At 34.2% G+C, this 26,833-nt stretch overlaps 3 protein-coding genes across 3 annotated transcripts; 1 reads left to right on the top strand and 2 right to left on the bottom strand.

Annotated features, from left to right (window-relative positions):
• Positions 1 to 8,959: 8,959 nt before the first annotated feature.
• Positions 8,960 to 15,014, bottom strand: LOC108484171 (potassium channel AKT1-like). Its single transcript, XM_017787863.2, has 11 exons — positions 14,460 to 15,014; positions 13,246 to 13,611; positions 13,090 to 13,147; positions 12,677 to 12,997; positions 12,268 to 12,513; positions 12,066 to 12,164; positions 11,914 to 11,946; positions 11,643 to 11,828; positions 11,261 to 11,455; positions 11,092 to 11,167; positions 8,960 to 10,137 (listed from the first exon to the last, which is right to left on the bottom strand). Exons 1-11 carry the CDS (start codon positions 14,648 to 14,650, stop codon positions 9,269 to 9,271), a joined length of 2,640 nt encoding a protein of 879 aa, XP_017643352.1. The 5' UTR covers positions 14,651 to 15,014; the 3' UTR covers positions 8,960 to 9,268.
• A 5,967-nt stretch (positions 15,015 to 20,981) lies between these two features.
• Positions 20,982 to 21,712, top strand: LOC108484111 (uncharacterized). The gene has a single exon (XM_017787777.2). The coding sequence runs from the start codon at positions 21,136 to 21,138 to the stop codon at positions 21,514 to 21,516; it is 381 nt and encodes a 126-aa protein (XP_017643266.1). The 5' UTR covers positions 20,982 to 21,135; the 3' UTR covers positions 21,517 to 21,712.
• A 964-nt stretch (positions 21,713 to 22,676) lies between these two features.
• Positions 22,677 to 25,242, bottom strand: LOC108484112 (uncharacterized). The gene is made up of 4 exons (XM_017787780.2): positions 25,022 to 25,242; positions 24,810 to 24,892; positions 24,608 to 24,698; positions 22,677 to 22,934 (listed from the first exon to the last, which is right to left on the bottom strand). Exons 1-4 carry the CDS (start codon positions 25,048 to 25,050, stop codon positions 22,904 to 22,906), a joined length of 234 nt encoding a protein of 77 aa, XP_017643269.1. The 5' UTR covers positions 25,051 to 25,242; the 3' UTR covers positions 22,677 to 22,903.
• Between the last annotated feature and the right edge of the window lie 1,591 nt (positions 25,243 to 26,833).

Genomic DNA, 26,833 nt, shown 5'->3' on the forward strand with positions numbered 1-26,833 from the left:
AATATTGTAACATATATAACCAACTCCAACTTGTTTAACAGTTAACAATCATTCAATACATATAAATTCTATATCAATCGAAAATCAAGCATTCATTTATGCATCTTTACGATATGTCTTTAACATCAAATCATTCATGTTCCATGAAACTTGTTTCTTTTACTTTAATTTCATACCATTTAACTCATTTCTAGAGTCTATCAAATTATTTGTATTCACTTCTGTCCCAGGGCTCGTTTTCACTTGATTTGCTTAATCAACAATATAATTCTAGTATTCCAATCACATTTATACATAAATCAGCCCAATAGCATCAATTGATATCACATTCATATTGTTTACCAATTGTATATTTTACAAACCCTATTAACTCGGATGGATACTTGGATTATCCAACCAACACACCAAACTGGCACCAAAGTGCATCATTAGATAAATCAAAGTAGGGTAACTGTCACGTAATGTGCATATTGGCACACAAAGTGCATACTAGCACACGAAGTACATTCTTGGCACACAATGTGCATCTTGGTGCACGAAGTGCATATTGGTACATGAAGTGCATCTTGGTGCATAAGCGCATAACCTATACACAAACCAGTCCTATAGCATGCCAACTATATTTGACTCAACCCGACTAGTTAATAGGGTACTAATGTTCACTTCTATTTATAATCTAGTACATATATCATTTCTCAATCAAATTCACTATCACAATCCAATTTATTAACATGTCACATATATCTCATATCATTCAATACATTTCCACTTCATAACATATATCATATTTCAAGCAGTTCATGTTATTTTACATTTTATTCATTTTAATCCTCTATCTTGGCAATTCACATTCAATCTCAATCTAATAGTTCAATTTATCACTGTATACTCACCTTAACATTCCTATATACAAATAACATGAAAATGCAATCAATTGATATGACCATAAACCATAAATGTACAAACCAGAGTTTTTGGTTACTCGTTGACCACTTTCGCTTTTCTTTTCCCTCTTGAAGGTTCCACATCAACCTATCTCGAACATCATCATGACAGGAAAAGACCTATAATGTCATGACGAGACAAGAAACCCAGTCATCTCGACGAGGCCAACACAGTAAGTGACGTTACGACGTCGAGGATGAACGCTTCATTTAATCAAAATTGTAATAAATATTTAATCAAAATTGTACATTTAACCTTATTTAAAGTAAGTGACATATCCTATAATAAACATTTAATCAAAATTGTACCTTTTTTATTTGGCTAGGATGAATGCTTCAATCAAGTAGTCTTCTTCGCTATCTTTAAGCTCACATTTGCTGATTATGGGCTCGCTTCGAATTAGAAAATTTTTCACAAAATTACCAGTAGGGCAATTTCGCAAATTCTCTATACTTCTAGGTCAAGTTGTAAATAACAAAAAAAAATCTCTAGAAATCTTCTAAAATGATCTCTTTAAAGAATTTTGTCTCTACAACTTTCTTTTAAATTCAAATATGCAAAAAAAATGACTATTGACTCTCTTTTTATATGGAAAGTTTAGAGAGTTCAACTATAATTAAACTTAATCACTTTAATATTAAATTAAATTTAATATTAAAATTATTAAAATAATATTATTTTTGGAATAGTTAATCTAAAATCAAACTATCCAATAAAGTCTCAGTAAGAGTGTAATTCTTCTACTGCTCAACTGTTGAAGGACCACTTGTTGGCCATCGAAATGCTGTCATTGTTCCCACCAACACCGTCGTGTCTGGTGATGCCATCACAGGTGCGACACTTTCACGACACCACAAGCCAATTCAATCTGAGCTAATGACGACTCAACTAGTCCGGTCTAGCCATCGATTGGACCGTTGACCCAATTTTACATACCAAGCCTAGTTCAATCAATTTTTAGGTCTCAGTCTCGATTTTGGGTTTTCGGGCTCAATTTTCATTCTCAAGTTTAATTTTCAAGTTTAATTACCCATTATGCCAATTGTCTGACTTGAAAATTAATTTTTAAAAATATCATATTTATTTAAATTTATTTGATTAATTTAATTTTACTTTATCAAAATTAATTTTCATTACTAATATTTTGTAAATTAATTTTTTAAGAAATTTCTTTATCCAAATTTTCAAGTCGAACAATTCCCACGACTGCTTAATTTAATTCCACATTGAATAAATCGACTCAATTAAATTATTTCTAAAGTCGTAGAATTTTCTTCTAATTCAAATGCATTCCGATTGAGCTTTTGTTAAGCTAGCGGAAGGATCAATCGAACATATACAATTAGGCTCTAGTAATTGCAATTATGTCTAGAAGCATCGTTTTGATAATTTACAATTTACTTAATCATGGAGTCAGTCCACAAAAAGTATCATGATTGAAAACTCCTTACTGTATATTCTTTACGAAAGTAATTCATCCAACTACTTTTTCCAATGACCTCGTCATGTGTGTTACCCTCATATGATATCCTTGATTCCTTTGAGTTAAATTCGTTCACTCAATACAATCATATTTTATCACAATCATATTTTATCGCATGGTCACCATTGTGTCTTCTTAATAATTAATATGATCATTGTCAACAAATAATTGTGATAAATTGTTTGTTCGAGAACAAGCAACCCGTGTCTGTCGCGTGTGAAATGATATGCGAATTATGTAAGTATACACATCGAATCAAGTAATAAAGTGATAATTAAGACCGTCTCCACAGGGATTGGTTAGGTATAAAATGGTTGAGTTATTATAATGAAATATGATTAATATTATGACAAAAATAGTGATAAGAATGTAGCGGTAATTTGAAGGAATAATGATGTGTGTAATATGAATAACTAATAAATAATGGAAATGCTATGACAAAACAAGAATAAGAATGCAATGGCAAATTCGAGAATAATCACGTGAATAATACGTAAGAGTAAACAACTAAAAATGCTATAGTGAAGATACTATGGCAAAGGATAGAGGGTTTATGATATTGTTTAGAAGGTCGGGATTACTAAGAATATACCCTTACTAACAATAATGCCTCGACAAAATCATACGTAATATACTGTCTAGAAGAGTTCTAAAATGGTATGCTTCTTTCGAGAACAAGACCTTAAGTTACCTTGCCTTAAGCGATATATGTATATAGGCCTTCACACGGTACCTTAAACTGTATTATTTTCTTTTTGTATAAACGTTGCTCTATGTCTAGAGGCTTCTACAAGTATTCGATCGAACACTTGCTCATATCATTCAATTTCAATCTCATTAACCTAACCTTATCAGAATTAGATTAATGTAATGAACATGTTGTACATCCATCTATGTCTAGAGTTTGTAAACATGCAATTTAGTAAAGAACCATTGAATGAAACAGTGTATTAAAGCAGATCTAGGCTTCAGTAATTAAAGAAAATAAGAATTTCATCAAGTAATCTCAACCCTATAAGATTTAGCTCATGTGTTGGCAATTAAAATTCAAATCCAAAATATTATTCAACATCGTTTTCATTAAATCAATTTACGAAGAGTAATCTAGAAATAAAAGAAAAACGTCAGGAAGATAGCTTCATCTTATCCAGCCCACACTCCAGCAATGCAGTGTCCTGTGGTGGATGAAAGGGATTGCATTCGTCTTCCTCTTCTCGTCTCTAATCAGCTGCTACCTTTTATTTTTCTGCCTCAGGATCTTCTTTTTGTTTTTTCGCCTCCTTTAGGTTTTCCTCCTTTGGATTTTATAATCGTTTTCCCTAGGTAAATCCAACAGTCCCTGATTTTCTTCCCTCTTTTTCAGGGAGTTATATCTGGTACAAGTTCAACTGGAAAGATCGATTAGCTTTAAATGTTGACTAGACATCTTCCCAGCATTGTCATGGCATTCATGTTGACAAACTGTCCAACCTTTTGCCCTGGCAAACCTTCACTCATTTATTTCTTTTTCCTCATGCTGCACCTACCAATCCACTATCACACACAACCCTTCTATAAGCAATTAAAAAGAACTAATATTTAAGTACAATTCAAGCTCCTAGTGTAAGTTTAAAACAAGAAAAATACTAATAGACTGTCTTAAAATGCAATTAAAAGTACCTAAGCACAGATAATTAGCTAGATCTAAAGGTATAAAATATAACTCTTTTCAAGAGTTATCAGTGTCCACGTTTCATATTTATCAATCCACTTAATGTCAATGAGAGGATATTGTTAACTCTTTAATCGAGCTATGAATTCTATTGTTGTTAGTAAAGCCATGCCATACACAAGTCATGTACCTAATATACTGTGTAACACCCCAAACTTGGCCAAGTAAGTTCAATCTGAATCTAGTGTGACATATTAGCCACTAGAGTGACTATCTGTTAACTCCCAACCTAACCTCCAACACACTACTGATTCACAACATGGAAGTTGTGCTAAGTTTCACACATTATAGCGAAATGCCATAACATCATGCATATAACATAAATCATGCAAGCTTATTGAACAAATAGAGGAAGTGCTTGCATGTCAGCCTGCAACATTTTAAACGTTCACAAACATCACTCAGTAATAAGTTCACATAGCAACTTTCAACGTAAGTTCGCATCACACAGAAAGTATGAGTTCACACATCATCCTAAATTCGCATACAGTAATATAGGTTTGTTAAGTAAAAAAACTTTGCAACAAAGGAATCGTGCATGCATAGGTTGTCATACTATAATAGGGTTCACATAAACATATGGGTTCGCACAATTTACCTGGGTTCTCTAAGTAGTAAAGCTATTGTTAATAAGGGTACGCATGTAATTTTGTTCAAGTTTGCAAACATACAAGGGTCACAAAAAACAGTACCTAGCAATAAATTTGACTCGCATATTTTGATAAGAGTTACAGTAATACAACGTAACACTTATGCATGAAAAACATCAACTTTATTCATAATGAAAAGATAATTAAATATTTTAAGACATGGTTTGCAAAAGCAAAATAAACTTATAGAATTTAAAGAAATTGTTCCATTAACTGAATTAAATCGTAATAAGTTTAAACTCATATAAATAAAACCCCATTGCCTATTTTTCTAGGTTCACCAATATCTATTCAGGTATGAGTCTCGCCAAGTCATCTACCTCGCCATTGCCCTCCACGACCTACTTGCCTACAAAGTAAGAGAAGAGTGAGTGAGTTCATTGCGAACTTAGTGAATTATTAGGAATTAGCAGAGTATGCTTAAAACACAGAGTTTAAAATAAAAAGAGGACTTAGTCTGAAAATCATGTCACAAGCTGGGTTCATCTTAACGATGCGAGAACTAGTTCTCCGTTTTGCCTGCTTGTCAGAAAAACATATAAGTTTGTGAAAATAGTTTCATTTGTTCTTATAGAAAATCATACTTGAAAACTTAGCTTGTTTGAAAATGAATCTTGTATAACATGAAATATGTTCACATACTTGTCTTATCAGAATGATAAAGGAACATAAGATATGTCATCGCCCATATTTGTCTTATCAGAATCTGTTGGATAATGTGGATCTTCTTATAACACCTCAGAATGACTCAAAGAGTTTTAAACATGTCTCTTAAGTGTAGCATCAGCTAAACACTCTTCTGTACGCTAACATGTCTCATTGAATAGAGCATAGCTCGACATTCCCTTATTTTCACATGTCCCAAGGCTTCAACGCCCAAATCATAGAAAAATTATGGTGAGTACTCACAATTCTATGGCATGTCATTATATCCAACATAAGGGCTCGAAAAGGAGCACGCACAAAATACTATCACATAGAGCTCGCATAAAGAGCTTGCTTGAAAACACTTGCTCATAGAGCTCGCACCAAAGTGAGTAAAAACACAATTTATAAAACTGCATGTTAAAAATACATCTCAAAACATAAGCTCTTATAGGAGCACGTGTAAAACTTATTTTTAAAACATAGCTTTAAAAACATGACTTCAAGCCATATTTTAAAAACAAAGTGTCTGAACTTAAAAACAAAGTTTCAGAAAAACTTATTCTTGGAGCTTAGTTTGGAAACCTTAAAAATTTCAAAAAAAAAAAAAGAAATATAACAGTTTGCACACACATGGTAATTCTAAACCACTCAGCAAAAAAAAAGCTTGAGAATTTAAACGAGTTTAGCTTTGCCTTTATCATTGTTGATTGATGGTCCGACTGGTTCACAACACATATAGACACACAAATTACTTAAACAGGCAAAGCTTATAGAATTCACATATGCAGGCGAGCTTAGTTTTCTATACAAACAACCCTAACAGGATAAAAGCTTACCTTGGTTGCTATGAACTTAATTCGAAACAGAGACTTGACAAATAATATCGATGAGAGAATTCTCATGGAATAAGGGTCGTAGTTATAGCATTAAGTCTCTTAGAAATCTTAGGATGCCCTACTTGCTTAGGAAATGTGTTACTTGCACAAAAAGTATTCCTAGATACATCATATATTTATTTCCTAATTTGAGTCTAACTTCGACTTTGACTAGCGAACCCCTAGTTCATAACTTACCTGGCGAACCCTGGTTCACCAAACAGATTGGCAAACTCCAGCTTACCAAACAAACTAGCGAACATGATTTCAATGAATCTGGAAAAATCCCATTGTATCTTTTAGCATATATTGCTTACTGATTCTTACTAAAACTCTTTTATCAAACTTCTTACTGATCCTTCTGACGAGCATCAGTTCACCAAAACACTGTTGAACTTTTTTGCTGGAATTTGTTTGGGAAACTCTTAGTTCGCCGAAGCATCAACGAACTCTCACTAGTGTGGCTAAAACTTTCAAGCCTTATCTTGGGATGTTACATACCAGCTATGGGTTTGATCATCTTTAAAGTATAAGCTTCCACTTATATCCAAGCACATGAGTTACATACACATGGTCAGTGACTAATTCAGGATTTAGGTAAATCACACCATGAACGTCACAAGTGAATTAATTTACAAATGGATTCAGAATTAATTCATCTTAGGTCTAGTCCAATGTATCATTCTTCTAATGAATACATCTATGTCTCTACCTGTAGAATCAACTGCTCCGGTAGCCAAGACTAGTCATACCCCCAATTGGAACTATAGATGACATAATAATCCTTCTACGTATTTGAATCAAATGCTCACTTTAATTCTTTTACGGGATTACGAACTCATTTAGATTATCTAGTGAAGTAAGTTATCTTTTTCGTAATGTAAACGTTCTTATAGTGCCACTTATCATCAGTATGAACTTAGACAATCAATGAGCTAATATTTGTTTATCACAATTTCGCTATGCATGCAAAACATGAAAGACAGAAACACAAAAGACGTAATAGTGAAATGTGAAATTAACTTTATCTATTCATTCATTGTTCAAAAATATAGAAAATAATTAAACGTTTACTACAATGTGGGCACATTTCCCAACATTATTCCCCCCAGAATTCGTATAATTATTCTTTCTTCAATTCTTACATTTACTCTTCCAAAAGGGTGTCATTATCACAGAGACCTCTGCCTTGAGAACCTATCAGGAAAACATTGTCATCAGAGGGTCATCGAGTTACCTTTGACCCTGTTGTCTGTAGAGAATGAATTAGGCAGTTTCTTCCTCCTAAGGTTGGTGTCATGTCTGGTTGGGTCCCTACCTGCATTAAACTCTTTAATTAGCTGTCTATTTTAAGCATTTTTCAAGTCTAACAGGTGTTGACGCTCCTGTTATTCTTGATATAGGCATTGCTACTCAAATAGATAAGCCTCAGGGCACTGCATCTCCTCTTGCATCTTAGTGAACTGTTGTTGAGAACTGAAGTTAGGGTGTGGAGAGGTTTGGTCCACAAAAGTGGTGGTGGAATTGCCTTAAGGAGGTTGAGTATACCACCAAAGTGAAAAAGGAAACTAGTTAGTAGGGTAGATAACAGTAAATATCTCAAGGGAGAATGGAGGAGGTTCCTGGTAAAGGTTGAGAGTGGTGTTAGGCATTTAGTTAAGGTTAAAAAGTGGTTCTTTGGTGATTTGAACATGTGGTTGAGTTTGCGCTTGGGATGGAAGGAGCTTTGGGTTAAGGTTTTCTTGACTAACAAGTGTATCAGCTGAAGAATGAGCCATGGTTTTCGGTCCATGCTTATCATACCAATTGTATATAAAGTGAATTAAAAGTAGAGGAAACAATGAGGAGGAAATGGAGGTTGTAATGAAGCTGGTTCACTTGTGATAGGCGAAGAGCCAGAGGAGAGAACTAAGAAAGGAGGAGGATGAGAAAGGAGAAAGGAGTGGGGAAGATTGAAGAACACTGAGTTATTAGGTGGGAATGCTTGGACGAAGATCCTTGATATCTTGTATGTAGAGGTATATATAGGGGGTCCCTTTGTCTAGTAGTTACATGTCACCGACAATACAAATGATAGGTTACTTGGGTGGTCGACTAGGTGGCAAGACCATTACATGTCAGTTGTCGTCAAGCGTAGTACTATATGGTCCTATCTTGACATTCTCCTTGCTATAGTAGTACGAGATTGTTATGTATTGGTGGTCCTTCAATGGTCCCTTTGGAGGATAAAAGCAAGTGGCCTATTGGAGACCCAAAGTGAGTGGCTAATCATGTATGACCAATCGGACAATCATCACCGAGGGCCAACTAGATGGTCACTACTAAAGATACAAGGTGATGGGTCATTCCACATGCTGTCATGTATCCAAGCTAGAGCACGAATATAACAAAATGAAAGTTTGTGAGAGATATTTGAACCTTCTAAATAATTCTGCGTACAAGGAAAATATATATAAAAAGCTTCTGGATTAGCATTAGCATTAGCATCCAAGAATGTACAACCTGAAAATGTAAAATAATTGTTCAAATAATGTAATGGAGGCTGAACCAAGCTGGACATCTTGACATAGCATGGATATGTTTACAAATTACAAAACCTTATTCAGTGCACGCACCAAGGATAAGCTCAGATTTTTCAGATTCTAAATTTGAAAAATGTAAAATGTTTATAAATATTATTGCAAAGTAGCGCTCAAGCTCCGCCCAGTGGAACCCCCTGTTTCCTGATTTTTCATTTTTTCCCCTCAAGTACTTGTATCCCTCACTTGGATTATTTTAATACATGTTAGGACATGGTATGAGAGGATAATCCTTTGAATATATGAAAAGAACATGCAAAATTTTGAATATACCCCTGTTGGACAAACATATATCCGGTACTCAAACTCAACCAGGATAATATAAGATGGAACTTGGAAGAAGAAAGTGCAGCTATGGTCTCTGAAAACGCATCGTATTAGGAGCTTTGGTTGTTGGTCTCTTGTAGCATTTCACCATCATTAACAAAAACAAGATGGTCACCATCTCTAATCACCTCAACATCACCAATTTCAGCTCCTTTGCACATAATTTTAGCACCAAAGATCCCAAATTTCTTAGCACCAATGTCAAGTAGCTCCTGAAAGCTCCCCGGAAGTAGAATGAGTTTTCCGGTGGTTTCTCCCTTTTCCGGGCAACTAATTACCACTCTAGCAGAGTTAACAACAGAATGCTTCACAGCCTTGGGTTGATTAACTGACAGCAATAAATCACTCTCCACGTTGTGTGCAGATGACATTACCCCAAACAGAGAGTTGTGGAAGTTACTAGTCCTACGCCTCGGACGGGATTGGCTCCAGGATCCATCTGTTTCCGTGGTTGCTGCAGGCAGAATGACCGGCTCGCTCGTAAACCTCCCAAGATAACGTGTTTGCTGCTTCTCTGGAACCGACATGACAGATTGGGGTTTCTTTTCTTTACTTGGTTCAAATATCATCTTTATTTCTTCATGTCCTTGTTGCTCAGCTAAATCCCTTGGGGTCCAATGATGAACATCAGGTTGGTCGATATCAGCACCTTGTTCCAAAAGGAACTTGACTATTTCAATGTTGTCTTCACAAACAGCAACATGAAGAGCTGTGTAACCATTGTTCCTCGGGCATGTGACGTCGCCCCCATAACGAACAATTTCCTTGAGCAAGTTTAAGTTATTCTGCTCGGCAGCAGTGCACGCAAAGTGGCCTACGTCTCCAGCATTGATGTTTCCCCCGTTATCCTTCAGCAGTTGGGCAACTTTATCATGGCGAGCTAACATTGCTTCCCATAGTGGGACACTTCCTTCCGAATCTGCATAAAAATCAAACAAATCAGTGGAATCATAAAGTAAAACTCAAAGCATTTCCTATTGCTCGAAGAAACGGTTGACCGAGTATCTTGAAAGGTTCAAACCAAATAAGTATTTTGGCTGTTCTATCTAATGACGAGTGCAAATTTATATCATGAAGTAACAAACATGAATTCCTACACCCATAGATTCATAAACAGTGACATGTTATAAAACAGAAAAGTCAACTATAAAAACACTTGACAAGATAATCTTGTTTGACATTTTTGGGCTCTTTGTTTATATTTATATATATATATGACTTCATGTTAGAACAATAACCATGTTAGAACAATAACCGACTTAAAAAAATGAGGATGATATCAAACAGTTGTTGGGCAATATTAAAACCAGAAGAGCAGAATTCTGAGCTTAGCTCAATTGGTTTATACAATTGTCTTTGAAAGGTGACATCCAACAGGTTTGGGGTTCAAATCCCAACATCCGCAATTGCAGCTCTTCCCCTATCTCAAGTTGCAGTTTCATTTGTACAAAAGATGAAAAAAAAACCCAAAAGGTATTTGTACCAGACATTATAAAGCAAAGTAAAACATTTCTTTTAACTCCTTAGTTATTTTAGGAAACCGGCATCAAAGTAGAAGAGCTTTTCAGTTTTGGAGGTGAAATGTGGGTTAATAAATCAACATATGGGGTTTGTTTATTTGTTTGGATAGGTAATATGATTATTTTCCCCCTAGCATGTGCAGAAGTCAACACTTAACACCATTATTCATCTAAATTATACAAATAAATAAATGTTAAAATGAATTGACAAGTAACTGATGTGCATGCAATGATTTAATATTTGTTAAGAATTTCCACATTAGCTATCAAGGGTACCTGTGAGAGTAATGAACTAAGAACCGCAAGAATTGCCTAGAGGAAAACAAAATTCAACAAGACAGACTGGAGAGTACCTTTGCCGTTAGGATCTGCACCATAATCCAGCAAAAGAAGAACACAGTTCTCACTTCCTTTCGATGCTGCTATATGCTAATTTTATAGAAAATAAAATAAGATTAGCGCTGCTGCAGTACTAAAGAATTGAGGAGATGACCAAATCAATAGCTGAAGAGTGTAACAAACCAGAGCTGTTCTTCCGCTGTTGTCTGACTCATTAGGGTCAAGCCCCCTTTTCAACAGCTGATGCAACAACAGATCATCTCCCCGGAGTGCCGCGAAGCAAAGATTGAGAGGTAGATCCATTCTCCCACGAGCTAGCATGTTTTCCGTTTCGATTAAGACTCCTTGCATAATTGGATCATTCATGTCTTTCAAATGCTGCCCAAAAAAGAATTTCAATAGTTCGGAACATGTAAAAAGCTTTTTCTTCATGAGGCCTTCCCCATTCCATCATAATGGAACAATATTTGATAATTTACTGCTTACATTGTTCAATGACATTAAGATTAAAGCAATTTATTGGATTATTTTAGTCAGGTTATATCATTAAGTACATGAGGTATACCTGAAGGAGATTATTCATGATTATGGTCCCATCTCCAACATTGGCCTGAATGATATTAAGGAATGTAGTACGGTTTAGACGTAGTAGTTGGCACAATCGTTTTGTGCGTATCGTGAAGAGCTGCGGTCTATAACAAAGTACACCTATCTCACCACAGATATCACCTGTATTTGCCTCTCCAACAACCTGAAACCAGTTGGCATTTGATTCAGTTGGCATCCATTAATCGATTACTGATCGATAAGGCTAGTGTTTGAGCAATGCAACTTGCCTGTTCTACTCCATTTTTTAGAATCACTAGATCCTGGGGAGCAATACAAAACATCAGTGACTACTTTGAGAAACAAAATTAAGTTTCAATAGGATATCATAAATCCTGAAATGGAATAACCAGAAATTTGAACAAGAAACAAGGCTTTTTACCACAGCACCGGTGACAAGGATGTAGAAATCTGTAGGTGCTTCATTCTGCAGGATAATGTCTTCTTTTGGAGGAAAATATTCAGCTTTCATCTCTGATACCTTAAGACATTTATTCATAAAGATGGATAAAGATATTGAAAAGAAGAAAACTAAAGAAGAGAATTTCAGTACAAAAGCATAAGCATTGTTTCCACTGTATTACCAGCTGAAAAAGTAAGTCATTAGAAACGCCACGAAACAAGTACACCTTATCCATAAGAGAGTAGAAAAGATAATGTGAAATGCTTGATCGGATGGCTTTGGGAAGGGCATCGAGAGTCTCTTGCTGCTGCAGCCCCTCCGAATCTGTCCTGAACTTCAGACATAAATGTGCAAGCATCTGATCTTGCAGGCGGGGAGGCAATTGATTTCTTTGAGCAAAACTTGTGGCAGCTTGAATGGTATCCCTCTGAGAGCCAAAAACACAAATAAAACTATCAAAGAAAATCCAATATCGCCAAGAACAAAATAGCAGAACTAAGGTAACTCAAAAGTTAACACACCCACATCGAAAAGAAAAAATAACTCGAAGCTAGTTGATTAGCTAGATAAACTATAAAGATGTCACTCACAAATCTTCTAGTTCGGCTGGTTCCATGGACAACCAAGTTTGTCATGTTACCAATCAAATATGCTGTCAATCCGAGGTTGAAAAGCATGTAGAAAATGTCAAATATCATCTCCCTAGTATTCACAGGATGCAAATCCCCATAGCCAACAGTAGTCAGTGTAGTGATGGACCAGTAAATCGATGTCACATATCGAATAGACAAGCTCTGTTCGAGGAAATTTTCTCCCAGAGATGCTCCAATCCATGTTCTTCCGGGATCATGATACTGTGCAGCTATAAGATAATAGAAACATCCGGCACAATGAACAGCAAAAAGTGTAACCTGCAAAAGAACCATCCAGAGCCTCATGAATGCTGCATTAATAGAAATAAAATTCAGGGTTAATTGTCTCGTATCTTTTTTGTTGTACTCACACAAACAAGTTTAGCACATCGAACCCAAAAGTAGTTGTAGTTCTTGTCCTTCTCCAATCTATTGAAAAAGCAACAATAAGACATGCCACAATCAAATAAGTGGAGAACAATAAACAGAGCTCTCACAATTATTGAAGTTAGAGAGTTAGGTGATACCTGGAAAACAAGGCACTAACTCTACGGAGACGCCAAAGGCGAAGCATATTAAATAAGCCATAAGAGTGCACTCGCCTAGGGAAGAACTTTTGAGCTAATTCAGATGGTATTGTGGATATAATATCAAAAGCCAACCAGGAACTAGCATATTTCCAAGCAATCTTCTTTGGATCATCAATGAGTAGATAGGTAGCTTTATCAAGGTATGCAACAAAGAAGGTAAGGACAATATCCAGGGCAAAGAATCCATTAACAACGTTATCAATAATGGAGAGTGGTGCTTCTGGTTTTCTAATGAATCCAAATTCAAAGGGTGATACCCAAGCTGTGTAGACTACCAGAATAATCAAAAAAGTCTCCCATACCCTGCAAGAGTCAATATAATTATATAAATTCCAGTCATCATTTAATCCTTTTTATGGACTTTGAATTTGCTTATTACCTTTCAAACCAAAGAAACAAATTAACATAACAAAGTAGTATCAGTAATATGTTCAACCATTTAACCACAGCACCATTAGAGATTCTGATGTCAGACTAGTCCTTTTTCATATATACCCCCCAACAACAAGTATAACAAAACCATAACAGTACTAATAACAACAACAAAACAAAATAAAATAAACGATATTAAGGATAAGAATAAGGAAGAAAACAGATGGCAAACAAGAAAACAAAAGGCAAAAAAAGTCAAGGACCGAAAGAAAATTAAAATAGTGAAAAATGAAAGACAAATAAATAAAAACCCGAAAAGGAACAAACTTTAGTAAGCCAAGATTCCAAAGAATGGCGTTAATGTAAAAATCAGCCTCATAGTCGCATGGAATATTGTGAACAGAATACTCTCTTTGCTTTTCTCGCTAAAGAACAAGTGTAAGCAAGACGTAAATAACATTGAACAACTCAGCAAATAAGATGGATTTGTTTTACTTTGTATTTTCCAAAACAAGTTTTACGAGATTCAATGTCGTGATTTTCCCGAAAACAAAAAAGGAATTTATTATACGTATGATGATCGTAATCCCCCCATAACAGACCCCTTAAGTCAACATTAAGGGAATTTAAAAAAAAAAATAGAAGAACCCAGAGTTCTAAAACTTTTAGAGAAGGTGATGAAAATGAATCATGAAAATTAGCTCATCAATAAATAAATAAATAAAAACCCAGAATCACAAACAACAGAAGAAAAAAACGAAGGTTTTTGTTATATGGACCTGTAACGGCGATCATAAGGAGAAATGATGGAACTCCTGAGCTTGACCCTACGGTTACTTCGGGCACCAAGCGAAGGAAGTATGCCGGTGGATAGACTGTAATGGCTACTCTCTCTAGAGAGATGTTCAACCTCTTCTTGTCCACACACTGACACCCGAAATACGCCTTTGTTCCTAATCAGACTATCCATAGTTGATGTCTTCTCTCTCTCTCTCTCACCCCCCACCTTCTTCTCCTTCAAAGACGCACTCTCTTCTGGCCCTTTCCTATAATGTTTTAAATCTCTAAATTATTTATAAGCCTTTTTTTTTTTTTTCTGACTCAGTTTGGTATTATTATCAAATCATATCTACTTACTATTTATAATAAATAATCAATTTAAAGGATTCAGTTTCACGATTCAACAGTACTCAATTAATAAAATTAGATTACAGCAGTGTGTGACTCTTTTAAATCCAAAAAAAAAAATTTTAAAAATTGTAATGATTAATGAAAAACCTGTCAGAGGAATAAATTTGTGACATCTAATATAAATTATAAATTAATTTATTTAAAAACTTAATTCAAAATCAGTTTTATCCACTTATAAATATGCACATAGGCGAGAAACTTTTTTTTTTTATCACTGTTGTTTTCATATATGGTAAGTGTTAGGTTTCCTTTTAGGAACTGATAAGTGTCACATTTTAAGTAATTTGTCACCTTTTCTATTCATTTATTCCCCTTTTTAGACAAATTAAATCAAAAAAGTAATAGGTATTTCAATACATTGACATACGAAGCTTAAATTAGAAAATTGGTATGATTTACAGACTTAACTTTTTTTATTTATAAAATTTTAGAATTTACAATATATTTACTTGGCATTTGTTGAAATTATTAATAATATTAAGGTCAAGCATGGCTATATGACTCATGCCCTCTCAAGCTGTCCAATTTTCTAAGTCGAAAGGCAAAAAAGAGTTGACTATCTCCTTCCTGAAGAGAAATTTCACAAAATATTACAAGTCCTTCTAACAATAAACGCTATCCATACATATTTAATGGATGTTTATTTAAGTGTTCCAACATGTAGATGTGAATTAAGTTATATAATTACAGAAATAAAGTCAACGTGTATATATATATATATATATATGGGGAAATTCATGACATGTAAACACATTAGTGGACTAATTAATTATTCATTCATTTATACTTTATGAATACAAAGAAGGCCCTTTTTTTTCTATATTAAGAAGGTCGGTTGGTTAATCGGATCTTGTAGGTATTGTTTTTTTATTGATCTTGTGATCATTACAATATTGAAGTCCAAACGGCTGTGCTAATTTTTTTTTATCATTCTATTGATTCAGATATTCCTATATATAATAATTTTAAAATATTATTTTTTAAGTATTTGATTGAATTGATATCACTCGTAAGGGTGATCAAAATCTTATTTGATTTGAAAAATTCGATAATTTTTTCAAATTTTGAATTAAATAGTTTGAGTTATTTGGATCAACTCGAATAAAAAATTAAGTTTTTCGGTTTAACTCGAATATGAATTATATAATTCTATTTATCCAAAAATCAGAATAAGAAAAGACAAAATTACATCGTTTTGATAAATGTTTACCTTTTTTAAAGTTGAAAGTCAAAACCATTAAATTAAAAGGCAAAACTACATTATTTTGATAAATGTTTACTCATTAAGTTAAAAGTCAAAATCATTATATTGTCTATATAGTTAAATAATTTTGTACTTCGTTTACTAGTTAAATAATCGGTTCATGTAAACACAACATTGAGTATAAATAATAAATTTCGTTAACTCTACTCAACTTGACTTGAAATTTTTTGACTCGACTTGATCCGATTCGAACAAAATTCAAATTGAGTTCAGTTACTAAAATAGGATTCGTCAACTCAACTAATTCAAAATTTTTTGACTCGATTCGACTCGACTCGATCGAATACTCACCCCTAATCACTCGTCGATAAAAATTATTCTTTTTATGAATTATGAATTTTTTTTATATATAAAATCTAGAAAAATATAGCTATCGGATTTCAATTTCTAGATCTTTCACCCTTGTTAATGCGTATTCCCTAGCTCTCAACCGGATTTCAATTTCTCCTCGTAACTGCAATCACTTGTGGTCCTCTTTATGGGAAGCTAAGCTTCCCCTCAAGTTGAAGTTTTAACTCTGGAAATGTTGGCACCAAGCTCCCCCAACAAAACAGTTCATTGCTCAGCATGGTTTAGATATCCCAATTTTGTGCCCTCTTTGCGAATGTGCCCTAAAGAGTATTCAACATCTCCTCCGAGACTGCCAACGATCAAAGCAATTATGAGATTCTATTTATGCTCACTTTAATTTCATCCCTCTTTGTTTTAATACTTGGGATAATTGGATTCGAGCTAATATCCCCTCCAATAAATGGGTTTGGAGCTCTCAAGTCCCTTGGCCCATTGTATTAACCTTCTCCTCCTGGAAAATTTAGCTATGTCGAAATGCCCTAGTTTTTTGCCAATCTAGACTCTTTGAAGGATTTGTTCAGAGATTTGTTGCGAGAGTTGGTGAATTCATTGCACTATCTCCTCTAGGTATTAAGTAAATTAGTTTATGCTAGCAAATGAAAATATCCAAAATACAGTATAACCATAAGAAATAAAAAAACTCATGATAATCTTCAAAGAAATCAAAAGGGAATCTTCAAATTTGATGGAAATCTGCTTTAGAATCAGCTTCAATGGTATTTTTTAATTTGTTTTCTTGAATATTCTATGACAATTCCCTCATTTCTTCTTATTTTTTCATAAATAGGTCTTAAAATGCCCGAAAAACTTAAAAAATGCACTTTCCCGCAAGTTTGGAGTGCGATTCACAATTTTCATATGGTCTGGCACATGGTTGTGTGACAACCCGTGTATCCAGTACGTGTGGAAGGGTCCAGCCCGTGTGGCTCTTGTAACTCACTATGATTTTTTGATTTTCACTCGTTTTTCGCTCATTTTACTTCCAAATGCTCTCCTAAGTATAAAAACATGAATTTAAAGGATTGGGAGCATAAAATTCACAATTTACATCGAATAATCACCAAGAACCGTATTAAGAACAATATTAAAACATGTTACTTTTAGCACCTATCATCCCTCTTAAGCTTTTCCCTATTTCTTGGAAACCTCTGCTAGACGAATAGTTTAAATTGAATATGAATGGCTCATCCCTTGGTGCTCCAAGGAAGGCCGGAGTAGGGACCCTCATTCATGACCATTTTAGGGATTGGATTTTCGGATCCTATCTTTTTATCTTGAGAGCAACCAGTGTTGAAGTGAAATTGTGGATCCTTCGAGATGGTCTTTGATTACTGATAGAAGTGGATGCTACCACATATATACACTTTATGAAAAGTAGCTTTGCTACTAATATTTTGTTTTCTCCTCCGATTACTCATTGCAAGATGTCTTTTATTCTATGAGTTCTAACTCATTAATTCATGTCTTTCATAAAGGGGAACAAATGTGCAGATGCACTTGCTTGTTTGTGGAGTAATTTTCAACCTTCCTCTCCCTCGGATATTCTTGTTGTGAATGACTATTTTTGTTTGTTTTCTACCTCACTCGTTTGTTTAGCCCATTTACTTATAGATGATACTTAGGGGTACCTATATATCAAACTCTTATTTAGTTTAATTTAATTATCGTTCCATTTCTCAACAAAAGAAAAAACTTAAAAATTATAAATTTAAACATATTTAAATACATAATATCTTTTAATTTTAAAAGCTTAAAAGATTATATGTCTTTCAATTTTAAAAATTGGGTCTTAACTTGAATGAAATGGTGATCTTGTCAAACATTTATTTGATATGTATTCAAACCGTATTACTCATTTTACCCCTAATATTATATAAAAAGAAAAGTTGAGAAGGATTAGAGTAAATTTAATTTATATAAAAGAAAACAAAGATGAAAGGCAGGAGTTTGGTCCAAACTGATTTCATGATCCAACATATTGGAAACGTTTGGAAAACATGTGTTTTCCTTGATAGATTCTTCTCCGCCAATCTAATATTAAGACAGGGAAGCCAAATCGTGCGAAATCGCCTGCTCCACAATTGCATGAATTTGTCTGATTCAATGAATGTTAAAATTGGCTTAGCAATTTCTGTTTTTTAAGTTTTTATCCACTGTCACATGACGTCTTGTCTCAAGGTTTAAAGCTACATATTTAAAATATTTAAATTTCATTAAATGTATAAAACGTCACACCCCATTTAAACGGTCAATTTAAATGCAAAACATTATATTTTATTATCGAAATAACTCAAACTATAACCATTCATTTTATTAAAAATTAAATTGAAAAGTGTAATAAAATTCATAAATTTTAAGATATAATAAATTAAAAGTAAAATATGCCCATACGTAATGACTTGTGATCAAATAGAAATAAATATAAAGTCTGAATACGAATTCTAAATCAAATTAGTAAAATTAAAGTATTTTTTGTCTATTTTAATATTTTTATTTCGAATTAGACTATGGTTACTTGGGACAATATGTTTTGAGCTTGACCTTATAAAATTCATTAAATGTGAGCTTATTCATTATGAATTATTTCATTAATAAACAATGTTTTAAGTCACCTAATTTAATTACTAGAAGTTTATTTCTTTAAAAAATATTATTTTGAGGAACCTATCTTTTATATTTTAATAAATTTAAAAATTTTAAAATATTTAAACTCAAAACATCATATTCTTCATTAATTTAACTTCACCATTTAAATCAAAACCACCTACAATTTTTTAGAATTTTATTATATAAATAATAGGTATTAGGCCTAAGCCCGAAACCGCCACAATAATTTGGGCCAAAACATGATTTCATCACATTGCCACTGTCGCTAAACAGTTGTTTTCCAATATAATGTGACCATCAATCTATTGGGGATAACGTCAGAACTTATGTCAAGATCCCTTGGCAGGGTGATAATAGATGCTATACTCCTAAGCCTACCTATTAGAGGATCTTCGTAATTCAAAAGGTAGCTTCCCATCAGTCCAACAGTGTTGTACCCTCCAACCGTGTCCTATCTCAACGCACTTCCCATTATATACCCTCATATCCTCCCTACGTGCATTCTATCACCTGCCAAACTCCCTAATGTTCTAGATAACATGGCAATCATAGTGGGTATCCTAATATATAAATTATTTTTAATCAAAATAGAAACTAAAATTTAGAATATAAATATATATGTGAAAAATATTTAAATATATATAATTTATCAAGAAATTAATATTTATATTATAAATTTGTATATGCAAAAAACATTTAAAAACATTAATAACCCAAAACGGTACACCAAAATATGCCAATTCTGGTATATACTAGTACCAAAACAAAAACAATACACTCTCCAGTACAGTACTTACTACCTTGCTTAACAAAGATAAAAACAATGACATACTAATTTTTTTTCTTTATTCCTAGGTTATTCTTTGGATATGGTGAGGAATGCTTATTATGGGAGAAATTGTAATAAGAGATAAATGACGATTCTGTAGAATGAATGATTTGGTGAATCAAACGAAGGAATCACTAGTTATCACTGAATTGAACAGTAATGGAATGACTATTACAGTAGATCAAACATGATGTTAGTTCCTAAGCTTCAATCAAGCCGTTCACCTCTCCTTTCCTTACCTGAGACTTCCTGTACTTGACGAATCAGAAGCCCATCACCATCTCTAGGAGAACTGCAATTCTGTTCATCCCTCATCACAATCGCCACTTGACGAATCAAGCCATTGGATTTTTAAATTGTTTTTATACAATATTTATTAAGGGTGGGATAGGGTAACAATTTAAACCCGTGTCAAACGAATGTATGATAAAAGTTTTAATTAGAATTTTAATTTTATTTGGTCTCTCCTTGGCCCAATTATCTAATGCTTTCATGTTTTGAGAATGCGTTTTTAAAGTTAGTTGCCTAGTGAGAGAGTAAATACTGCCTTCTTGCTCATAATTTCGCATTTGTTTTTTCTTTAAATCAAATAACAATATTACGTTTTCCTTAATTAAATGAGCAAAGGAAAACCAAAGAATGTAAAGGAAAATGAAGTAATCTAGTGTATGTTCTAAACTCAAATGGTTGCTTAAGATATCTCACAAGACATGTTTGATGTTGAATAGAATAGGCTAAACATAAAACCAAACCATAACCCATAAACAGCGGATGAGGGGTGCAAGCTGGTTTATAAGATTTTCTCTACACTCCTCGTTTGAAATTGTAAATCAAACAAATGCAAATACAAATATAATCGAAACTAGACCAAAATAACATTACAAAAGACTTACACCACTGAAATTTAAGTCCGAACAAACATAAAAGACAACCTGGTGGTCCAAAGTCACTATTGAAGTCTTCTTTCTTTTAGAAAAAAAATCTTATGCAAACTAATTAAATAAAGAAAAGAAAAAAGAATGCTAAATAAATAAATGGTAATCCTATTCCTATATCAAAAAATTGGGAAACAAAGAGGGTAAAATCGTCAACGCCATCATATAACATACGAGGACCTCCGCCATCTTTTTTGTATATAACATCTTCATTCTCATGTTTGACTTTTCACTTTCACTTGCAATTTCTCGCTATTCCCATTAGCCCACGCTTGTTGATGGCTACCCATCTTTTCACTTTCCGTCCCTCCAGAACCCACGCCTCTGCTATTCCTGCTCACCTTAAGCCGGACTCCGACCGCCGGAGAACTACTACGTTATCTACCCCGACCAACTGCTGGGCACCGCTGTTTGGATTACCGTCCGACCCCGACTACATTGATTCCGATAACAAAACTGAGGTGAAGCAAAGACGCCAAGTCGAATCGCTAACGGACGTGGGACAAAAATGGGCCAGAACAAAGTTTTACCCGGCTCGCTTCGCGGAAGATAAGGCCAGGCAGCTCCGTATGATGACTACCACCACCTCCTCATTTCACGACATTATGTATCATTCATCCATCGCTTCTCGACTCGCTTCCGATTTCAAGGATCGCTAGGCTCTATGGCACTCTTCCGCCATTCACCGCTAAAATTTGTACCTATTATTTATTTTCTTCTTTACGGTTGTATGTCCATTTTTCAATATTCTTATCAAAGGACTGAAATTTTTTTGTTAGATAATGAATATTCCAGGATGATGATGTGTAATTACTGAATATCTGATATGAATCTTTATTTTGTAAATTGTGAATATGATTCATATATGTCACGACCTAATCTGCAGATTTCACTTGCTCTTAAAACAGTGAAGAAATGAAGGATTAAAAATGGTGTTAAGATGTTGCATTGCTTTATTGTTGTTCGGGATCCCAGACCCACGGTAGTTGTCGATAAGCCGTCAAAGATTCTCCAAATATGCTAACTAAGACCCATTCAAGTATCAAAAATAGGTATATGCTTCGTACCCAAAAAGAAAATAGGAATATGCTAAGTTCTCTTTCAATTGTTCCCATTATATTTGTGGCTGCCTCGTAGGGATGGGATAAAAACAAGAGGAGAGCAGAAAAAATTCATATCAAAATCCAACATGTCAAATAATATTTGATTCATCATGTAACTATAAAGTTGCTTTCTTTTTTCACGTTTAATTTAACGGCAAATAATGCATCTCTTTCTTTGTCCATTCTAAGTTTTTATGGTTAAACTTTGCCTTCTCTTTCAAACCACCCTTGCATACGCAAATAAGCACCAGAGGTAAAAAAAAAACACAAAAAGGGTTGTCAAAGAACATCCCTTTGGCATCGTCAAGGGTTTCTCTTTAAAAGATCCAAGTACTACTTGCAAATTTCTCAAGCATGAAAATTGCGTGTGACAATGAAAGCAAGAATCATGCCAAGGCCACTTTTAACACTGCTCCACCACACAACTACCCACCCACTTGTTTTCCTTTCCTCTTCAAACCCAACCTACACACCCAAAAGTTAGATGCAAAGCAATTCATGTATATGATACCACATAACTACTTGCTTGATAATGATGCATATCAGCAATGAATAATGTATGGATGGTAGTTTTTTTTTTTTTTTCCCTCTTTAAAAACGTTAAAACCTAACGATTTCACCTTGTAATATCAGGCAGAGTTCACAGCATTGTAGTTCCGGCTTCTAATGCATAGACATGACCTGCACATCTATCACATTCGATAAAGAAATTACAGTTTAACAAAAAAGCAGCTCACTCAATCTTATTTCTCTTTAAAATTGAAACTAATTCCGTAATATGAAGCTTTAAATCTTACGCCTAACTTAATTATAACTGTGAGATACAAATTATCATCCCACAATGAAAGGAATGAGAAGAATACAATTCAAGCTTGTTCTAAGGCATAATAGAAGAATAATTATTAGAGGGGTAATCAGTTCCTCAAGCCAGACTCTGCAATGTTCACTTGCTCTCAGCATCATATAGATCCGAACTGCAAATTTATCAAGGAAAAGAAACCAGAAGAGGAAAAGCAGAGAACAAGGAGCATAACTAAATGACAAGGTTAACTAATGCAGATGTATTTAATGGAACAAAACAAAACTCAATTATAAACTGACTCCAGATTTCCTAGCTTGTTGTAGAACCATGAATTATTATATGAGTGACATGTTTTTAAAAGGCATATCATAGATTACCCGATTGCCTACTCCCACCACCCAATCCCCAACGAAAGGAAAGAAAGAAAGATGACTGGTAAATTTTATATCTCATGTAGCATGTAAGTATGCAATTTTATTAGGAGGCAGAGTGAACAAGTTCTATATATAGAAAATGTTCAGCATATAATTAATATTAAGCAAAACAAGGCTGTAAGTTAAATGTCAAATAAATTGAACAATTAAGAGAGTCAATATTGTAATTCTCAATGCATGTCTCTCTCTTGCACAGTTCTCACACATCTATATTGAAATGCATTTTACGTTTCTTGTTTGTTGTTCAGTTAAAAGGAAGAGAAACATTCCCTTGAAACACATTTTAATAAGTAAAACGAGGATATCACAGTACAATTAAACCTTTTCCTTCTCTTGGAGAGATGCCTCACCACAAAATAATAGGGAACACAAAGGCATTGCTTTTACAAATGTGATTATTATAAGTTTGCAACTTAAAGTGACGCGAGATAGGTTGTAGAATGACTTTTAAAAATAGAATGCACTGCTTCCGAAGGACAGAACATCAATGAAGGCATATTAGATTCGTAAGATAGAAATCAATCATCGTCCGCTTGGTTATAGAGCCTTATTTTAGCTGACAGCATAAGCATAAGGCATGAATCTTAACATTTAGATTACTTGTCGCTATTTTCATTACTACTGGTGAGAAAATATGATCTTTTCATATTTCTTGGCTCTTGCACCGCACATCTACCCCCTTATAAAAAATTCTTTAAAAAAATCTCTATATAACCAGAAGCAATGACACTCTTAACAATAAATGAAACGAATTGGAGTTCACGGGAATCAATTTTCAGTTTAAAACATTTGAGAAACCAATGTACTGATGATTTAATGCTTTCCCTTATTTTTCCTCACCAAACAAATTCTTCAGAGGCATAAAGAATCCAAATAGAAAGCCCAATCTTGCTTATATGCATCTCCATTCTTTACAATCAAATAAATTAATCTCTCAAAGGCAACATCTGCATGATGCATTGTAGAGACACATGTATTGTTGAAAACAAATGACCTCCTATTGATAATAAGTTACATGTAGACATCATTGCAAGACATGTGGAAAGCCAACTTTTTAAAGCTGGAATATACATGCATCTATCATTCAGCCAAATACCCAGGTCCATGATTTATCAATACATTAGCGTTGAACCAATTTTATTAGACAACACACATGCCATCATTGAACTCAATACTTGTAAACAGTCAAAACTGGGAATACTGATGTAAGTGTACACCATACAGCGTTCAGATCATAGAAAATGGAACAAGATTCTCCAATTTACATAAAGACTAGGAGCACATAAAAGAATATGCAGTAGCAGGCACTCAACAATTTAAGCACGAATGATTAAGAGGAAGGGGGAGAAACAGAGAACCAACAATCAGGTACAGTAATTAAAGCAAAATAAGGTAAAAATAATAAGGATACACCAAATAAGAACCATGAATAAAAGCCCCAGCCAACACAATAGTAAACAGCCGGTCCCTTAAAACTGGGTTCTTCCTCAAAGAAAGTCGAACTGACAAAGGCAAAAAGAATTAAGAACCCATAAAAGACTTATATCTGAAAAACAAAACCCAGGTATCAAAATCACCCAAAAAAGGGAGGACAAGAGAGATTGTAGACTTACTTAAAGGGAGAACAGGGGCATAGACTAAAGGGACTAGGAACTTGAAAGGGGGTCCTTTGTTCTGCCTCCTATAAACAACTTCCCTGTGAATAGATATTAAAAACAAATATTAAAACGTAGTGGCGAGAATCAGAAAAGAAGAAAATGAAAGATAGTTAACAAACATATGGGGGAAATTTTAAGAAAAATGGAGAATTTTCGAAAAGACTTACGAATTAGAGTGATCGGAAGGGGAGGCCATGGAGGGGTTTGAATAAAAAGTAAAATTTAAGAGGTTTGAAAGGAAATTTAGTTCTGCGGGAACTGAAGATGGCGGGTTTGGCGATGATCTGATCTGGATGAAAGAAATTAGAGTAGCGTATCGTACGTCTTGCTTATGACTTTTTCTTGTTTGGAGTCGCCCACCGTTTTGGGAGGCTGTTTTAGGTTTTTTACTTTTGTGCGGATTAATATATACAGAGTTAAACTTATACTTTGTAACTCTATATTCTTTGGGTAAATTGCACTAACAGTCACTCAACTTGTGAGTAGTTAATAAAACAGTCATCTGAGTTTCATTTCAGTCACTAAACTTTAAAAAAATAACAAAACAATCACTAACGTTATTGAAAAGTGACAAATTAGTCACTCATTAACATTTTCCGTCACAGGCTTAAGGGGATAACTGACGTGGCCAGTTAATTAGCTGATGTGGCCAGTTAAATTGCCACATTGGACGAGTAGTCAAAAGGTCAAAAAGAAAAGAAAAGATGATTGGTCTTTTTTTGTCTCTTTCTTCTTTTTCTTTTCAACTTTCTCTTCATCTTCTTCTCCCTCAATCTTTGTCTTCTTATGCTTTTTTTTTTCTTGTTCTTCTCTCCTTTCTCCTTCAACCTTATCTTTTATCATCTCCTAAATTCGGGTCTTTTTCTTTTAATCCGAATGTGCTCCCACCTATAGTTGTGATGCAAAGTGTTTAACACTAATAAGATAGTGATAAAATTTACAAACAGCTAAAAAAATTGAACTGTTGGTTGTTGGGGATGCAAGAAAAATACAATGTACTGCAGCTACAAGGAAGCAATTTAGTAGGCACTCATGTACAATGGTATTTGAGGCACATGATAAATGCATTTTGGTTCTCGAGAACCAAGCCAACCAGTTTTCAGCTTGGTTTCAACCATTGCAAATACAACTTTTGTTGGCTTCTTCTTCAGCTTTAACCTACCAGTATCTTCTTTTACACCCTTTTTTTTCAAGGACTAATTCCTAAGGCAAGAGGGACAACAGGCTTGGGTGTCTTTATTTTCTCTACTATTATAGCTTAAGTGGTTAGAACTACCCCAGAAACAGAGACAGCAGTTTGTAAGGCCAGCATACAAAAATGTCAAAATTTAATCCATGATCTATCTAATAAGACCAAAAAGATAATGAAAAATCAATAGACAATAACTTCTCAATACATGCAAATAGATGGTTGACTCCAAAATAGAGTCATATTTTTGCTACAATATCAGCACCAATCTGTTCATTTGAATCTTCCATTGAATTCTTTATTGTGTGAATCTGCTCTGACAAATGTATATAAGTTGCACCACCACCAAGTACTATCCCTTCATCCATGGCAGCAAATGTTGCATTCTGTGCATCTTCAATTCTTAATTTATAGTCTTCAAGTTCTATCTCATTATGTACTCCTACCTGCAATTGCGATACAAAGTGTTCAACAATTCTTAGTTTACGGTCTTTAAGTTTTATTGCAGAACAAAACTCCTTCCATTTTCTCTTCTTCTTTTCCTCTTCTTCTCCATTTTTTCTCTTATTCTTCTTTTTCTCTTCTTCTTCTACTACCCAGGGCTCTGAAATGGGTTTAGGGTTAAAAATGACTGTTTAAAATGACAGCTAGTCCACAGTTAAATGCCATGTCACTTTTCCGTTACGTCTGTAACGGAAAATGGTTAAAATGATTGTTTTGTTATTTTTTCAAAGTTGAGTGACTGAAATGAAACTCATGTGACTGTTTTGCTAGTTACTCCAAAGTTGAG

Source organism: Gossypium arboreum, chromosome 6, assembly GCF_025698485.1.
Source record: "Gossypium arboreum isolate Shixiya-1 chromosome 6, ASM2569848v2, whole genome shotgun sequence".
NCBI lineage: Eukaryota > Viridiplantae > Streptophyta > Magnoliopsida > Malvales > Malvaceae > Gossypium > Gossypium arboreum.

Bases quoted from the DNA above. Each gene is read 5' to 3' on its own strand.
- LOC108484112 (XM_017787780.2), bottom strand. From the start codon at position 25,050: ATGGCCTCCCCTTCCGATCACTCTAATTC. The intron at 24,699-24,809 runs GTAAGTCTACAA...TGCCTTTGTCAG, and splicing joins TGCCCCTGTTCTCCCTTTAA to TTCGACTTTCTTTGAGGAAG. The intron at 22,935-24,607 runs GTATCCTTATTA...ATAAATTTGCAG, and splicing joins ATTCATGGTTCTTATTTGGT to TTCGGATCTATATGATGCTG.
- LOC108484171 (XM_017787863.2), bottom strand. From the start codon at position 14,650: ATGGATAGTCTGATTAGGAACAAAGGCGTATTTCGGGTGTCAGTGTGT. The intron at 13,612-14,459 runs GTCCATATAACA...TGACTCTTGCAG, and splicing joins CCTTATGATCGCCGTTACAG to GGTATGGGAGACTTTTTTGA. The intron at 11,456-11,642 runs GTATACCTCATG...TTTTTTGGGCAG, and splicing joins TCATGAATAATCTCCTTCAG to CATTTGAAAGACATGAATGA.
- LOC108484111 (XM_017787777.2), top strand. From the start codon at position 21,136: ATGGCTACCCATCTTTTCACTTTCCGTCCCTCCAGAACCCACGCCTCT.